The sequence below is a fragment of the Petaurus breviceps genome, unplaced genomic scaffold (assembly GCF_028583685.1).
Source record: "Petaurus breviceps papuanus isolate PSGF00001 unplaced genomic scaffold, PetGlider_PUasm1.0 37, whole genome shotgun sequence".
In the NCBI taxonomy this organism is placed as follows: Eukaryota; Metazoa; Chordata; class Mammalia; order Diprotodontia; family Petauridae; genus Petaurus; species Petaurus breviceps.
In genome coordinates, this window is record NW_027186296.1 from 109,497,951 (window position 1) to 109,516,908 (window position 18,958).

The 18,958-nt window shown below is 37.8% G+C and overlaps 1 protein-coding gene across 18 annotated transcripts in view; it reads right to left on the minus strand.

Moving 5' to 3' along the window:
* SORBS1 (sorbin and SH3 domain containing 1) overlaps positions 1 to 18,958 on the minus strand; it is a 149,608-nt gene that overhangs the window by 48,081 nt on the left and 82,569 nt on the right. For 10 of the 18 annotated variants that reach the window (XM_069099290.1, XM_069099285.1, XM_069099293.1 and 7 more), the window contains 2 exons: positions 17,467 to 17,581; positions 11,890 to 11,973 (listed from right to left, as the gene is read on the minus strand). In XM_069099290.1, coding sequence (XP_068955391.1) covers positions 11,890 to 11,973; positions 17,467 to 17,581 — 199 coding nt within the window. Of the gene's footprint in view, positions 1 to 5,492; positions 5,559 to 11,889; positions 11,974 to 17,466; positions 17,582 to 18,958 lie in introns of all 18 variants that reach the window. The other 8 variants (XM_069099294.1, XM_069099291.1, XM_069099283.1 and 5 more) reach the window with 2 other exon arrangements.

The following is an 18,958-nucleotide window of genomic DNA, read 5'->3' on the forward strand; positions in this document are numbered from 1 at the left end:
TGGAAGGGGTTGTGTTTGCAAAGAGGGCAGCATGTTCCTTCCTTCCTGTTAGGGAAGGGCAGATTTTTAGCCAAGTTGCTCCTTCCCCCTATTCTTGAGTAACTGGATCAAGCCCAAAGCAAGAATGTGCTACTTACTAGTTGGGTCAGGAAACCTAACTTGGGGCTACCTCCCCTCCCCTCCCCCAATCCCCTCTGCCTCCATGGCAAAGACAGACTGATGTGTTCTGGGACATTTAACAGTCAGTTAGAGAATGCTATAAGGCAGGACCCAGCGCCATCTTTGTCAGGACACTTTTGCACAAATGCGTGAAGAGTCAAACGGGGAGGGCCCCAATTCCTTGGCCAGAGCTAGAATGGTCTGACGCTGCTTTGAAGTTCAGCAGAGGTGAAACTGAATGAAGTTATACTATTCTGTGCTCAGGCAGTCATTTGCTACTGCTTCTAGATTTGCTAATGTGGAAATAGGAAGAAATGTGGTTTTATAATTATAATTTTTTTTTATGATTACAAACACTCTTTCAATAGAAGTAGGGAAACCTTTTGGGGAAAAATGTAGGATTACAGCCCTACAGGCAAAAAAAAAGATAAAGAAGAGAAATGAAGAACCAAGTCTAAATGAAAATCAATTCCATTACTTATTTGGGATTTTGGAGTGGGGGATTCAATTTGAGAGAAATATATAAAGTATCTCAAAAATCCTAGACTTTGGGGACATCTTGTATAAAGACACAATTCATCTGCTTTAAAAGAAAAGCAGGATATATGAACTTGTAATAATCATAACAAATCATTTTTAAACCTTTCAGTTCCATATTATGGACAATGAAGGAGAAAAGCTACCTAAGATAAAGAGAGGAATAGGAAGAGGAAGAGACATCTAGGACAAGGTGAGGAAGACAGAAAGAGGGACTAGTAAGGGAGAGGCAGAGAGTAGGTGAGACGTTTGTGGGAAATGGAGGGAGAGATTTGGGGAAGGAGGAATAAAGGGAGATAGTGAAAGAGAACAGATATGGGCGGGGGGGGGGGAAGGGAAGAAGTAAATGTTTTCACTGAAGTTTTCATGCAAAGTCCAGATTATTTCTCCTCCCCTTACTATGTACCATAATTGGTTGTTCTCTTCTCCCTAGTCTCTTACATGGATACATGGACACCCTCTGGGCCTGCCTTCCAAAGTTTATCTTCAGTCTTGTCTTCTGTCTTAAGATGAGTCCCTTATTTCCAAATGCCTACGATACACATGCATTGGATATTCTGCCGATGTCAACTTAATCTCAATAGGCCTAAACATGTTTTCATTCTCTTCCCCCACCTCAAGATTTCTTTCCCTAGGTTTCCTATTTTTTGTCAGTAGCATCACCATTCTCTGAGGCCTCCCCTTATCCAGTTAATCACCAAATCCCATTGATTCTTCCTGTGAAACATTACCTTCATTCTTTCTTTTTCACTGAATTATGGCTATGGAGGTATCTCCTCATTGTTCCCATGACCTATAGTCTATTTCCCCTCCAAGCCATTCTATACATCTTTGCCAGAATTGTCTTTCTAAAAGATTGCTTAGACAATAACATTCCCTTACTCAGAAATCATCAATGGCTCCCTATTACTTACAGGACAAAGCACTAATTTTTACTTGACTTTTGCCAAGTCTCTGCAATCAAGACCTACTTTTGCACCCTTACCTCCCACTACTCATTTATACAATCTCTAATAATGACCTTTAGGAGCCATGACAAATGGTAGTATGGAAGGGGTTGTGTTTGCAAAGAGGGCAATATTTTCCTTTCTTCCTGTTAGGGAAGGGCAGGTTTGTAGCCAAGTTTCTCTTTTCCCCTACTCTTCAGTAACTGGATCAAGCCCAAAGCAAGAATGTGCTACTAGTTGGGTCAGGAGACATATCTGGTTGAGAACAAACCAGACTGACCTACTTGCCATTCCCCAGAAACATGACTTACCACCACTGTACCTTTCTGGGTTTATACCATGATCCAGCCTGGAATGCCCTCCTCCCACCAGTTAAAACCTTATCCCATCATTCAAGACACCTTGAGTACTACTTCCTTCATAAAGCCCACCCTGACTACTCCATTCCGGAATGGTCCTCTTTTCCCCAGAACTCTGAGCACTGATTGCCTCATTAAACATGGACCATGGGCTGCCCTGCATGATGAGTTACCTTTCCATGTGTCTCTGTCTTTCTTCTCCTAATGGACTGTAGGGTCCTCCCTTCAGGACTCATCTCATCACTTATAGAATCCCATGATTTAGAGCAAGGAGGGTTTTAGAGATTGCTTAGTCTAATCCCCTCATTTTAGACATGAGAAAACCAAGGCCCTGAATTGCTAAAGCCACTTATCCCAAATTCCAGAGGCAGTCAATAGCAGCTCTGGTCATCAAATCCAGGTCTAGAGGCATCTGGGGCAGTGGAAAAAATATATGATGTGGGTACAGAGGGCCTGGGCTTTGGTTACAGTTCTTCTGCCCATGGGACTTTGGGGAAGCCACTCCCTGTCTCTGAGCCTTGGTTCTTCATCTATAAAATGGGGGGATTGGAGTAAATGACTGCTAAGGTTCCTTCCAGCTCTAAATCTACAATCCAATGAAGCTATTAATCCAAATCCAAGACTCCTTATACTTCTTTGTATTTCCCAAGACACTAACAAGAAACCTTAGCATTAGATAGTTAACAAATATTTACTAAGCATTAAATATGTGCCAGGGGCAGCTAGGTGACACAGTGGATAGAGTGCTGGGCCTGAAGTCTGGAAGATTCAATTATGGCCTCAGACACCTACCAGCTATGTGACTCAGGGCAAGTCACTTAACCCTGTTTGCCTCAGTTTCCTCATCTGTAGAAGGAAATGGCAAATCACTCCAGTATCTCTGCCAAGAAAACCCCAAATGGGGTCACGAAGAGTCAGACTCCGACATGACTAAAACAACTGAACAATAACAATGTGCTGGGCTAAGAGCTGAGGACAGAAAGGTGCAACCAGTCTCTACCCTCAAGGAGCTCGTAGGAGACACTAAATCAGTACTTGCTGATTGGCTAATATTAATCGTCACATTGATTCTGGAGCTGCCTTCTTCCCTTTAAAGTATCTAAAAAACCTCTTACTGTATTTTAGGTCCTATGAAAGGAGCTTCTCAAATTCTTAAGGGGAAGGGATACCAATCAGGACCCTCTTCTAGTGCCAGCTCATTAACCTCGTCCCCTAGTCATGATTAAGACTCAAGTGTGGCCACAATTCTCTCTCATCATTATCGCTTCCCTGCTAAAACTCATGGACTCTGGGTTGTCCATATCCAGACCCCAGCTCCTTCTGGAACAGAAGCAGACAAGCTCATAATTCATGTTTTCCTGCGTTGTTAGCACCTTGTTCACCTCTTATGAATCCCCTGGTTACTTGCCTACTCTTGACCTGATCGCTTAGTAACTCTTTGACCTTTGCTGCATCTTGCCTAGATTCCTGACTCCTTGGCCTTGGCCTGGATTTTGACAATTGATTACTTCCTTGAGCTCTGGCCCAGAACATCAAGATTCTTGATCACTTGAATGATTAGGTGGTTAAACATCCCCAAAGCCCTACATTACCTAGAAACTCACCAACCTCCTGTTTCCCCGACTTCTGGTACCATCTAATTAGTGTGGCAAAGCCTGACCCCTTTGTACTTGACCTGCTATATTCCTAATCTGTTAGCATTCATCCTTTGCTAAAATACCATTTTGTCTGTAATACCTCCTATGGTTTGCCAGTAAGCCATGGGGAAGTTTTTAAAGTCACTTTTTTTTTTAAGTATACCTTTGTTCTCAGTTTCTAATAAAAAGTAAAAAAAAAAACTGTTGGAGATTTTAAAATGAAGGGAAAAGCTTTAATCATTATGAAGTAAGATTTTTTTTTTGGATGGGGTGGCTACCACAAAGGCAAGCTAATCCTACCTACAGTCTCCAGCTGTGGTCCAGCTTCCTATGCTAGTCCTACTTTTTACAGTTTTCCCCCTCCCTTTGCTGCAAAACCTATAGCTAACTAAAAGCGCCCAGGTTTTCACAAAAAAGCTCCCATGACATTGGTACATATGAGGTATTGAAAAGTTGGACTATTCTTATATTTGCAGGTGGACATCTTTTATTTTTTCTTTCTCCACCAGTCATTCAAAAAATTATACTATTATGGAAATGCTTGTTTCATTCCATAAGTTAAAAATAAAATAAATAAAAATAAAAAAGGTGCTAAATTATACTGAGACTACTACACCGCAGGCTGGCTGACCCATAGAGAAGATGGGTCAGCTTCTGTGGAAAGACATTCTTTTTCAGAGATAACATGCTTATCTTGTAATAAACTACTGCTCTGATCACAACTGGCACAGCGCTTTGCACATTAGCAGGCATTCAATAATGATTATTAATTTAACATAAAAGTAAAGATTGAGTTTGGGGACACCCAGAATTGCAAGAGTACCAGCTGCCTGATAATGGCATTTGGAAAGTTCACAGATAGGTTACATGTGAAAATCAGACATGAGAATGAGGCTCACGGAAAGGAAGCAGCACCTCTAGAAGCTTTAGGGACCGGTGGTTAAGAGACAGAGAAGGTCAAAATGGAAAATTTTAAGCCTACTTTTGTTTCCTTGTCTGATAATTTTTAAAGAAAATGCCAAACTCAAAACAAATGCATCCAAAATCACCTGAATCTAAAAGGATGCCAGAAAGCCATGCAATCTCTGCAGTGAGCAGAACCATTCACTTGAACCACATTAAAAAGCCATTCCACAATGAAGAGAGCAAACAGTTTGAAAAAGAGCCAACAGAATGAAAAGGCCAGGAGATGCCTTCCATAATCTTTTGCTGGTTGCTTTATTAAGCTTTTCCATTCTTTCCTAAATGAACCTCTAACTGTCAGATGGTGATTATCTTTCTAGAAAAGTCAAGTTAAAGAAGAAAAAAGAATGCAAAAGTAAGCTTTGGCTTAACACAGGGGAAGAAAGAATGGCAGGTTAAGTCTGAAGAATGAAATTACTCTTTGGAGGATGGAGAAAGCAGAGATGTTGGGATAATAATGCAGAAGTGCACAAGGAATTGGCCATAGACTATTTGACAACAGAGGATGCTGCATTTGGAGGGAATGATTTAAATCCCAAATACCCAGTGTTCCAAAATGTATCTGACTTAATTGGAAAATATATCTGCGCATGTCAGTGAAACCTACCTTTTGAGAGATACTTATTTTATCTTGCTGCAGAGTAATGTCAAAGAGACTAATTACTAATTAATCAAAAGAAGAAGCAACTGCTAAAAATCTCTCTAAAGGTTAGTGCACCTCCTAGACATACTATTGAATGATGACTTGACTGATCACCAAGCAAATGAGTTTTTAAAAAAATGACAGAAAAGAAAAATGAAAGCAAACACCACACCACCACACACTCCCACTAACCAAGGAATGCTAGACACACACTTTAACACAACAGAGGTAGATAGCACAGAATTACCTTTCTATCCTCTCTAGGAAGGATAGAGCAGTCCCCAGGAGTATAATCCCATATCTTTTTTGGAGGCTGATGGGAAGCAGAAGAGGAAATGAAGAAATGAGAATAAAGACAACACAAAGAACGTGGAGACTGGTTTAAAACAGAAAGGGTCACAGGAAGGGAATCGTATCAACATAGAAAAGGGAAGATAAAAAAAAAACAAAACAAAACGGGGCAGTTTGTTATTGTGCTGATACCAAGGAGGAAAAGCTAGGGAGAGAGTGGGCTTTTGGAATTAGGAACATTTACTAGGAAGTTTTTATATTCTGTATTCCTCAAGAGTAAATAACTTGGCTTTTAAATGTAATTTTTTTTTAATTCAAAGGAAAAATTTTAACTTCTGGGTTTCCTTTCTAAAAAGAGGGTAATGCCAAAGTCTCCATTTTTTAAAAGTCATTTCTTTCCACAATAAGTATATACTTCATTAATGAAACTATCAATTTGTAGAGCTAGAGAAGTAATCAGAACTCTTTGTTCAAAAGCTTTTCTTGGCAGTGAAATTTAATGTATCTTAAAGTGTATTATGGTAAGTATGCTGCATATATTTCTTGCTGCCAAGGTTTTTTAAAAATCCCTTTACAATTTCTGCTAAATAGTTTATTGCAGGGTTATTAGGAGCAGGGAGAGCTTTCTCAATCCACTTGTAGATTCATTTCAGCTGAGAGCTGTTTGTTATATTTTTTTCCCTATGAAATAGGTCCTGGTCCTATTTTCTCCTTGATTTTCTGGTACAATGTTAGAGAAGTATTCCCAAGGAAACCTCCCTGGATTTCCTCCCTTCCTTCCCCAATAGTTTGCTTTAACCTTTTAGCAAAGAGGGGGGTTAAGTTGGTGGCCAGCCCTGTGACTTCTTAGACACTCATGAACACCAGCACTGCTCTTCTGACTGGAAATTCATTTCTGGCAATAGCTTTTCTTTTGCAGTTCTTTCCCACCTCCATAATCTCTCCTGAATGTCTGCCCATTCCCTCCCCTTTTCCTTCCCTGACCTGACTCTTCTCTAAGAAAGGAATAAAAAAGGCTTTGGAGTCCTGATTTTTCTTTTTTAAAAACAGAAATCAATGTAATTGACTCAATTTTTTAAATTAATTTTTTCTTTTATAGTAAAAACATATATTAAACAGCCACATTTCCGGGATTGGTCATTTGTTGGCCAGTCTTTCCTGGGGTCCAAGGTAAAGAAGTGATCCCAGGCAGGAAGGGGTTTAGCACTTGCAGGCAAACCCTAGACTCATTTCTTTTCCATGGATTTTTCTGCTCACAGCATTGTCTGCATCTCCACTGGTTTCATTGTGGCCAGTGTTTGCCTTAAGACCAACTTTCCAATTCTTTTTTTGACAGAAAAAAAACCCAGTGTAGTTATATAAATCTGATTATCTTAAACTGATGTGTCTTATCTTATTTCCTGTTACTTTTCCTCTTGACTTTCTAACAAATGTATGATTGGGAGAAAGAGCTGGGCCAGTCATGCAACAAGAAAAGTGATAATAGATGGAGAGGCAAAAGGTTGTACTCTTACCCATGGAATTTGTTTTTCTTTAAAAAAGAAAAAAAAAGTTAGAGGAAGGTCTCTAGTGTGTTGGGCAAACCCTTTATGAGAGGACTGATAAGAAATCCCACTGCTAATGAATCTGTAGATGTGTTGCAATTAGTATCTCTGGAGGGATTGTAACTGATTAGATCATGGATCCACTGAATTACTGGAATATTCCTAGAACAATTTTACTTTTTAAAACCCCACTAAGATGGAGTTGAACTAAAGAAAAAAAAGTCTTTGTCTCAGTAAGGAGAACTGGGATAGGTGTGTGGGAAATCTGGGTATCTCAGAGTTTAGGTAGGGACTGATGGAAACTAGCTGGCTCATTAAAGAATACAGTTATCCTTTCCACATTGTAGGGTAGGGGTGGATAATTAGGGGCTCCCTTGATGTGGAAAATCTGCATAAAATTTTTGACCATCCCTTTGTATCAGACAAGAAGTCTGAATTATTATGGTGTTAAAAGATAAAATATGTTGAGATTATGCAATACTACACATATATTTTATGTATTTCTGAGTTTCTAAACTTTTTCTATGCCGTCTGCTGGCTTTTTCCTATTACCTTTGTCTTCCTCAAAACTTGAAAATCCCCATTTAATTTCTTAGACCAGCCTGTGATATATTGAAACCATGATGGGGAAAGTCGCAGTGTGGAAGGGATAACTGTATAAGAAACCCCACCAAGAGAATTTAGATGTTTTCTTCTTCTGCCTCAAGACCCATCAAGCAGCAGTATGGTACAGTGGACTTGTAATCAGGAAGACTGACCTTTAAATCCTAGGCAAATCCCTAGCTGCCTCTATTTCCTCACTTCTAAAATTGGGTTGAACGTAATGCCTCCCAAGGTTTCTTCTACCTCTAAATCTGTAATCCCAAGTGAGTATTGTTCTCCTTGGCTTAACAATATAGGAGACATATGCTAGAGCTGTCCCTTATCTTCTGCATTTATTATCTCTATTTCTCATATTAATTTGTCCATAATTTACTAGAGTCAGTACAAGCAGGACAAACTAGGTTCAAGTCTTGCCTTGACCCTGGGCAAATCACAACCTCCCAGTGGCCCAAGTGATTTTCTACTATTGTAAATGACAGAACTGTTCATCTACATCCATGGAGGGAATTTCTAAACTGGGAGTCTCTCCCTGCCCCCCACTGCAAACAAAAACACAGGCACAGACCAAAACTAACTAACCAAATAAACAGAACTCTAATGCTAATAATATGGGTATTAACTGCAATAATTCTTATTGAAGGAGATATTTCTTGGTTACAGAAATATCCTCATTACTACTTCATAGAAAATTAGAGATAGAAGATGCTTAAAGATCATATAAGTTCAATCCCTCCATTTTAATTTTGCTAAAACAAACCAACAAGACCTCATCTTGTTTTCTAAAATAATGCCAAGGTATAATTAATCTTCTTAAAAATTCTACGACTCCCTGACCCTTATTAGGGGATGGGCCCCCAAGGAGGAGGCCACTTCTGCCTTACTATAAATACTGTAGAAGGGAAAAATGGAAAAGTTGAATGTTTCACACCAGGACTGCATATAGCCCGGAAAAAAAAAGTGGCATTTTAGGAGAGCATTTCTTAGTTTTATAAAAAAGACTAGGAATGGAAGAAAATCTCCAATTTGAAAATGGGTTATATATTTTAAATAATAATAATGATAGCTAGCATTGATAAAATGATCCTAGGATTGTTAAAAGGATAATATGATGATATTTGTAAAGTACTTTGTAAACCTTAAAGTGCTATGTGTACATACATATGCAACCCCCAAAATATTTATAGATGGGAAATTGCTAAACAAGTTCATGAATGTAATGTGAGAAAGTATGAATGTGATGAATACAGAGAAACATTGGAAGATCTAGATTAACTGATGTAGATGAAGTGAGCAGAGCTAAGAGAACAAAATACAAAATCACTAAAGGAAAATGGAAAGAAAAACCACACATAAAAAACAAAAATGAAAGATACATGTTTTCAGACTTTTCAGATCAACCGTGCTGATTTCTTCTTTTTTTTTCGTCTTAAAAATACTATTTATTATATGGGTTGCCTGTCTGGGTGAGGAAAGGGGTAATAATGCTGGGGAAAATTATAATGATGTAAAAAACAAAAGATAAATATAAAAAACTTATTTTAAAGAGTTCTATGTAAATATTTTTGTTGTTGTTCAGCCATTTTCAGTTGTGTCCAACTCTTTATGATACTATTTGGGGTTTTCTTGGCAAAGAGGCTTGCCATTTCCTTCTCCAGCTCATTTTACAGATGAGGTAACTGAGGCAAACAGGGTTAAGTGACTTGCCCAGGGTCACACAGCTAGTAAGTGTCTGAGGCTGGATTTGAACTCAGAAAGAAGAATCTTCCTCACTCCAGGCAAGGTGCTCTATCCTCTTCATTACCTAACTGCCCTATATAAAAGTTATCATTGTTATTATTAAGTCTTTTTTAAGGTTTACAAAGTGCTTTACATATATTATCTCCTTAATTACCACAATAAACCTGTGAAGTAGGTGCTATTATTATCCCCATTTTACAGATGAGAGAAACTGAGGCTAAGGGAGGTTAAGTGATTTGCCCAGGTTCACACAAGTGTCTGAGACAGGATTGGATATTCTTGAATCCAAGTCCAGAATTCTACTCACTGCACCACATTGCCTCAAGTAAGTTCTATTCTAAAATTTTATTTTTTATGTCTTTTGGAATTCAGACCCCAATTTCCCAAAGAAACAATTGTAAAACTGATGTTTCATTTTCAGGGTAGCCTGCAAAATCCTATTTAACTCATAATATGGCTGAAATGCTGCTATATATTTGCTCTTAAAATGGTAGAAAAAAATTCCTAATGCTAACAATCAAAATGGAAAAGCAATAAAACGGAGTAAGAAATAATTTATCGGGAATGCTATTGCTTGAGGAAAGTGACTTTACATAACAAAAGAAAGGGCATGGAGGAATTTTTGTGAAGATCTTGAAGGCAATTTCTTAATACTTTCAAGGTTAATTACCCTCACTCTTTATCATAAGTAATTAATTAAAATCTCAAGGCATTCCTTTTCCTTGTTAAAGGTATATTATCAGCATCATTCTTATGCTTATTCACTTTATTAGAGGGTTGGGTTTTTTTTTCTTTTTGTCTTGAAAATGGATTGGAAAGAGTGGATAAAATAAAAAGAGGTTTTCCTTTAGTAACTAGACTAGATTCAAAAGCAAAAGGGAAGAATGTAAAGAGGAAACATATGTGTGAATAAAAAAAAGAGATTTCCGAAGGTAGAATTAAGTGAGTTGTTAGACTGAAAGATAGGGGCAAAGAGGAGAGTATATGAATGTAAGGAGGAGAGTATGCATATGCATAGACCCCTTGAGGCTGAAGAGAGGAGGTGGTAAAGGATTTGAGGCATACAATTCCCCAGATTGGCCACGAGATGGAGATATGACTCCAGTATAGTCTGGTTCTATTTGGTGATGGTATCCGGAGTGGTGGATGTTTTATTGGGTTTTCACAAACTGGTGCTAGTAATTTGTAGATTGCCTGCATAGTCAAACCGTTTGAGGCAGTCAATTTCAAAGAGTTTTTTAATCCTCAGTGAAGTGATAAAAGTCATAGGATTTAACATTTTTTTGAAACAAAAATATCAACTCCTGATTATAAATATAAATCCTATCCCAAATCACAATTGGTAGACTACTAAATTTTCATGTAAATGTTCATTAATGCAAGGAGAGTATGCTGAAGCCAGCTCCTAGGAGAGCCCCTTGTTAAATTTTCAGGGTGGGCATTTATATCTTGGAAATTAGCAAATATTACAATCAGGGCTTGATGTATTGTTTTATAGATTGTCTAGGCTTATGGGGAAAACATTAATAATGCAAATTAATTGAAAAGTGTGCTCTAAGCACATTCCCTCTCCCTCACCCCTGGGGCCAGTGGTTAAATTAAACATTTACCAGCAAGACCCTAATTAAAATCCCGGATCTTTTTTTTCAGGCTAAATTCCCTGCCCCACAAATTCTCTTTTGTAGCTGAAACACTTTATCCCCAGAAGTGACTTGTATTTTAAAGTTAATTTTTAGCCATCAAGAGTAAAGAGAAAGGGAACATATATTTTAAGCTTGATTCTCAGCTTCTCGTTTATGCAGTTCAACCGAGAATAACCTTTTTTTGTTTTTGTTTTTAGTATTCCTTCTGTGCAACAACTAAAAAGCCTTGTTTTACATGCTGAAAATAGACCTGTGGAAATTCTCAATTCCCAATCTCATTCTTTGATTTATGGGCACCATCTCATTAAATTTGCCTACAACTGTGTTATATTCTTGGATAAAGCCTACATGAGTTCCATTTAACTTTCCATCCATGGAGTACTTTATTCAGTCTGCTCATGTGTCTTTAAAACAACCCAAAACATAACAAAACAATCCAACCCTAAAATAACCTTTAAGGAAAAATAAAGCAGCAACTTCACTACTCTTTTTCCCATATTTAATATATTTTACTGTCTTAAAAAATCCAAGGGATGCTAGGATGGGAGAAGTATCTAAAATGGTGCTTGTGGTCATATTTATGCACCACTGACTTGGGAATTCCTTCCTAGGAGATCCTGATAGGAGAAAGGTCCATCTGATGCTCACTGTCATTGAATGCCTAACACACATCAGCCATGATGGACTGATCTCTCCCTATAAGTCAGATGCTGCCGTTCTACCCTCACTGTGTTCTTTGACAGTAGATCTGAGACTTTGGTGGCAGATGAGCACCTACAGTATCATTTTAAAAGGAGGCTAGGTCCACGGAAGCTCTTAAACTTACCGGTCTCCCAAACTCCAATTCCGAAAAGAATTTATACCAAGGTTCATTCTTTAAATCTATCTCTTCTGGGCTTATATCCCGAGTCTACAGGAGTTGGTGATAGGCGAATGGAAGAAAGAGAAGGATACCATTATGCAAAGATTACATAGGAAAAAGGACCATTAGAGATGCAGTACTTTCCATATTGAAATGTGTCTGTTATGTCCAATGTTAGTGTCTTTCTATTATTGTTGATATATATTAGACATGAGTAATGGGGGAGAAGATGGGTTAGAAGATGTAAGGGGAAGGTGTAAAGTTTATAAAAAGTGAGGAGCTGAGGCTAGTCAAGGAAAGTGACCCAATTCATAGTTACGAAGCAAATGTACTAGATAGATAGGTAGTATTATATCAACATAACTGGACTAGGATCCCTCCCACCCAGAGCCTGAATAATATTTTTGTGTGATATTGATAGTATTTTTGTATAATATTTGATAATATTTTTGTATGCTTTTCAGAATTTGAAAAAAACTTATTTCAGCTTGCAAGAACCATTCAACTAAAGTGAAGAACCAGCTACATTCACCAAAGGTTTTTTCATGATTTGGTAAATTTCTGGTAGATGTCTGCAAGGCATGTTCATTTGATAGAAAATAAGTATAGTTGGAAAACTGTACACAAGCCTATGCATTCATACTGCATCTTTAATGGCACATGAATATGCAAGAAACCATGTCCTATAAACAGTAATAGTGAAAGATGACCTTCCAAGTAGGAACAGAGGACACAAGGGGAAAGAACCCATTTCAAAGCAGGTGTTTAAGGGATGAAGCAGACAATATCCTTTGCATTCTAACAAGCATTAAGGAATTAATTTTAAAAAATAAAAGTTAAAGAAAAGCTGGACAGGACAGATAATGCAGTAGAAAGGAGAGTCACTTCTGGGAAATATTAAAATAGTTTGGGTTAGATTTTTCCACCTATAGAATTCTCATGGAAGGACAACTTTCCTTAATAGGACTTTATAATATGACTCCATAAAATTCAAATGCCTTATTCTGAGGAACAAACATGTTCCTGAAAAAATTGTCTACAGAGCGAATTTCTGTAACTCTAATCATGTTTTCCCATTTCCTACCATCACCATGAAGATGCATTCCCATGGGAAAAGTTTTAGCCTTAAGGTATGATTAAATTCAGATACAAAAAAAAAAGTCACAGACATTCTCAAAATCAGAAAAGAAATGGCAATTTTCTGATAAAATATGAATAATAAGGAAAATAAACAAAAAATGTATATACTCTACCAAAATTTAAAACATTGTGATAGAAATTGCATTCCTTTGGGGTTCTCTACATATGAGTTTCCCTGACCCTTTGAAATGGCTCTGTTTCTATCCCAAAGTTTTCATTATTCTCTTTGTTATATTTTGTTAAGAGGTGGCCTCTCTTAATTTTAGTTTCGTTAATAGCTCTTTTACAGTGGTTAGCAAACACTGATGGGTTTATTTAGTATCCTTTGAAAGTTCTTTATGGCTCTGGCTGGCTCCTTTTCACATATGACATATATCACACACATCCTTAAGAGGTTTTTACCATTATTCTTTCAGTCTATACATTCAGGTTTCCTTTATTTTCATTCCTGTATTTTCTTGAATGGGAGTTTATCTGGATTTGAGCTAACCTTTAACTAAAATAGATAGCAGACATCAGTGGTAATGGGCAATATCAGCCAAGTTTTGTACCCTTACTCAAATACCCCAAAGCTTTGGCTTCTCTGGAGCCAGATGCAATTCCCTCTAATTTCACTAAGGCCCTGACTCCGAAGTCCTGAAGGAAAAGACAACTGAAATAACCTAATTTTAGTATTTCTCTTTAGCAAATAAAGCAAAAAAAAAAAAAAAAAAGCAAAAATTTAAATAATACTTGCCCAGTACTTAGGAGACGATAGGTGTTCAGAAAGGAGTAGCTTAGGTCCTGGCCAAATCTGGTTCATTATGGAATAGTGTTTCATGAAGTACTACTATACCATTTATTCATATCAAAATGTTATTTATAAACCGTTCCCTGGGAATAAATAAGGTATTTCTGGAAACTGTATTAACTCTTTCAGGACAATGATACCAAGTACTGGTACCCACTATCTTAACAAAACTAACCGAAGAATTCTTTTTTACTGAGGTTTCTCCTGCCAGGATTGATTAAGACTAAAGCCACAGGCAGATGTCAGTCAATACAGGGCTATACCAGTCTGTCTTCTCTCTCACAGTAGGAAAAAAATTCCAGCAATTCATGAAACTAAATGTTAACTGAAACTCCCCATATGGCAGTAACATCTGCATTTCATTTTGTGGTTTGCAGTTTAGCTTTTGATCAAATTACGTATAAGATAAATAATCCAAAAGAGCCCATAATTCCTGCCTGGTTTACCTGTGGGGTTAGGTCCCACAGTACAAAGCAGAGTCTTCTTTATTGTTTACACCTATCCTTTCTACAACTTAGAACAGTCCCTGATGTGCTACCACTGCTTTGCATAAACACCCCAGATCTCCTCTGAGATTACTTCCAAACCTGGCTGTGTGTCAATTCTGTTGCCTATGCAATGTATGTATGCCTATGCCTGAGTTACCATTTTTACAATGAAAGTAGATGATGAAGTAGTGAGCATATCTCATTAAGTTCCAAGATGATACTTAGCTAAGGTAGGGTGGGTGACAAGTCTAGGGGAACAAACAATCAAAATAACCTCCATATATTAGAGAAGAAAAAACCACACAGGAATGAGTTCCAGTAAAGGATTTCTTTTTGGAGGTGGTTTGGGGGAGGGATGGCTACATGCCAAACACACGTAAGGATTATGATGAAGAAGATGGTGACTACAGCCAATCTCCCAAGTTTGGAAGAGGAGGGTGTAGATTTAGGTTACAACATAAGGGAATTGCATCAGATATAAGGGAGAACTTCCTGACAGTGAGCATTGTTATACTCGAGAGAAGTCCATCATGTGAGGCTGAAAGATTGTCCATGAAGGCCTTCTAAGATGGCCATAAAGCTTGCTAATCTAGTATTGTTTAAAATATCACACTTAGCAGAAATGATCACTTAGACTATCAAGGAAAAACTGACCTCTTCAAAGGGACTTGTGAGATTCTGAATGCAAAGTTTAATCCTATATATGTATATAAACAATGTGTCAGTCCATCTAAAAAAAAAAGGTAGAAGGATCACCAGTGAATGACAAAACTCTGATTATGAACACCAAAAGGACCGTTTGGGGAACTCACACCCTAACTTCTCTGAGATTCGTGTTGCATTTGGAACTGCCAAAAACAAAACAAAATAAAACAAAACAAAACAAAAACCCAAACCCAGAAGGATCAAATACTGCAAAAATACAGGAATGGTTGAAATGTCACAAGAAGTAGCATATTTATGACCATCCAAAGACTAAGACTTGCACTGAAATTTCTGCTTTCAAATCATAATGTTTGACTCTTGCTAATGGTCTTCCTTTAAAGGGCAGTGCTCAACTTGGGGGAAGGTAGCTTGTCCTTTGAGTCTCAGCCAAGGTACCATCTTCTGCGAGAAGTCTTACCCAGTCATCCTTAATCTTAGTGCCTCCCCCTGAGACTGCCCTCCATTTATCCAAAATATAATGTCTCTCCCATTAGCTTGGGAGCTCTTCAAGAGCAGGTACTGTTTTTTGCCTTAATTTGTATAGTCAGTCATAGAGCCAGGCACAAAGTAGGTGCTTAATAAACATTTGTCACTGACTACTACTGAAATGCATTGCTAGCTTAGGAAACAATTACTGAGGCCTCACTTTTCTCAAAGACCCTTTTTCTAGTCTATGGTCCTTGTTCCTAAGTGCTGCTAGAAATTCATAGGAGCTCTCACTTTCCCAAGGAGATCCACGTGGAACTCAAAAGCAAACCTGCAGTAGCCATGTAAAAGAGATGAGGGAAATGCTGATTGATTCTTGGGTGTTTGCTATAATACCACTAACAAAACCCTCAGGAAGCAAGATCAAGGAGTTCCTACATAGCTTACATGTAAGTGTCAACATTTGTGGCATACTGAGAAAATAACACTTACGGAACCCTCCCTATGGCCCCCAGTTCTGAGATTCCATAACTTACTAATAGCTGGGGGAGAAAATCAGAAAATGGGTCAGCCTTCAAGAAAAAGACAGGACAATTTGGGAACAAATAGTACCATTTAAAAATTACTTAGCCCTATTTTGGGGAGGGTTAGGAATGGTATTAAAGTATACTATCATTGGATAGTATTATTTGTTTTTTAAGGAGCATATGCACCAAGGCACATTGGCCCTATGAGTGTTATATAGAACTTCCACATACAGAAAGGACTAGTGGCAGTGTAAGCTGTTCTTCTGGGACTTTTTGCTTAAAAGAACCATTTTACATATTAAAAGCCCAATGTTAATAATTATGATCATTTTGGTGAATTGTTGACTATTTTCTGTGGTAAAGCTGTTCATTATATTTTTGATGATCACATGATGATTCTAGTAAAAGATAAATCACCTATTATTTGAAAACATATGAACTGAAAAAATTTCAAGAAAATAAGATGTATGGTGAGAAGATTTTTTTTTTTGAGAAGACTTTTTATTGTTTGTGTTATATGTGGTCTGGTCAAATTCCCTAAATACATATATTTACATAAATACATATCCCAGCATGAATTCCACAATGGAATTCCAGCAGTGAAGACAACTGCTGTGTTTAGTGGGCCTAGAAGTGTTTGGCTAGCCTTTTAATTCCTTTATCTACACAATTCAGTATACAAACCAACTTTTCCTAATGTTCAGTTACCAAAGAGAGGGTCTTTATCAAGCCTACTTGCCACTTGCAAAGATTCTTCAATATTTTATAGACCCAATGAATGGACTTTGTTTTCTATACATGCCTTTTCTCCTTTTCTATGCATGCCATTTTTACATCATCAGTTGCTTGTAGATATGAAATCATATTGAGAAGTCACGATGCCTGAAGAACACTGGATTTACAGTCCTCCATTCCTCCCACCCCAACCACATGTATCAAAGCAGGGACAGCTTCATAGAGAAGCAGCATTTAAAATTCATCCTTGGAGTATTTTCTTAATCATATTATAATTTTAAATACTGAATTTCTAACTCACTAGTAACTCTCTGTGAAATAGATACATGATTAAAAACAAGGAGCCATACTTTTGAAACCATTTAAAGAGGCCAGAATGAAAACCTAGTAAATTAACTAAGGATTAAAAAACAATGACACCAACAAAGACAGCTAGTAAATTAGCATTTTCTTAAAAATTAGAATTAGTAAATTCATGCATAGGGAGAACAATAGATCTACCCCACTCCCTTCCCCCCAGAAAATTCTTTAAAAGCAGGAAACAGACTATTTCAAGAATTACCCATGAATCTCTGGAAAGATGAAATAATGCAAAAATATTTACTATAAGCATTATTCTACTGAATGCAATTCCATAATAAGAAAAAAAATAGAAATCAGCTTTGTAATGCTTTCAAATCCAAGAAATCAGGGAAAAGGAGACAAAAGAACTATAAGGTGGACTAATTACCATCTTTTCATTTGTCAGAACTGAGGACTTGCCCGGCTGATATTCATAAATGCTTTTAGGTTCTGCACGGTATTTCCTAGTGTCCACTTTCTTATCTGGGGGCTCCCAGTCATTTCTGTGGAAGGAAAATCAATTCAATTCATTATCAAGGCAAATGGCATCTCTTTTGGAAGTAACACATAGGCAGGCTGCATCTCTAAAATAAGATTGCTTTAAAAGAAAAAAAAATGTGTGTATAATTAGCTAGGAACTGAAAAACAACAGATTATAGTGTGCTATTCAGGTCTCATACAAGTCAGATTGGAGAAAAAACGCAGGTTATATTTGGACCAATATGGTACTGTGGCTAATTTTTGTTCAACTGAACAATTTTTAATATGAATGAAGAAGCTTATTTAAGAGAGAATAATCTGTGTTTTTCTTCTGTCAACAAATATACAGTTTATAGTATGCTTTTGCTGCTCTTATGAAGGGAAAATTTTAAGTGAGGCAGGGGGAAAAAAACCCTTAAAATGGTCTTGTTCACCCTATGCTCCCTCACCTCTTAGTTCCCCCTCCACCTAGAACGCCATTCCTCAGGATCTCACCCATTGAAAATCTACCTATCCTTCAACGCCCCGCCACAATCTACCACCTCCATGCAGTTTTCCCTGGTTAACCAATCATAAACATGGAGCTCCCATCACCCTTCATTTGGACCTATCTCATAGTGTTTAGCACAGTGTACCAGTGTACTTGTCCTTTAACTGATGAGAAGAAGGGATTACACCAGTTCTGCTTGGCTCCGCTGACAGAAAACAAAGAACAATGAATAGAAATTTCATTGGGGAACATTTTGGCTCAACAGGAGTAATAACTTTCTGACAATTAGTACTGCTTAAAAGCAGAATGAGTTGCCTGAGGATAGAGGATCCTCCCTCATTAGGCAGAAGTCTTTAAGCAAAGGCAAGATGACTACTTGTCAGGGACAATAATGATAACTGGTAATAAATAGCACTTACATTTGCAAAGTGCTTTACAAATAGGATCCTCCCAATAACCCTGGGAGATAGGTGCTATTATTATCCCCATTTTACAGATGAGGAAACTGAGGCAAACAGAGGTGAAGGAACCTGCCCAAGGTCACGCAGCTAGTGAGGCTCCTTGAACTCCAGTCTTCCTGACTGACTGCAGGTGTATTGTTGTCAACGGGACTCTTGGTCAGGTGCAGCTAGCTTCTAGGGCCCCTCTCCCTATGAAATTCTGTAATTCTGTGCCTGAATCTCCCAGATGGGATTTTAAGCTCCTCGAGAGAGAGAAGGAACAAAGGAATCAGAATAACTAAAGGCTGAGCATTCCCCAAAGTGCCTGGCATGGAGACTTGCACACAGTGGGTGCCATTAAAAATATTAAAGGAACGAATGCCAAGAAATAGCTTGTACTCCATAGGGATATGAGCAAAAGAGGATACATTTGCCCTTGCCCTGTGTTTTTAATGAATGATCAATTATCC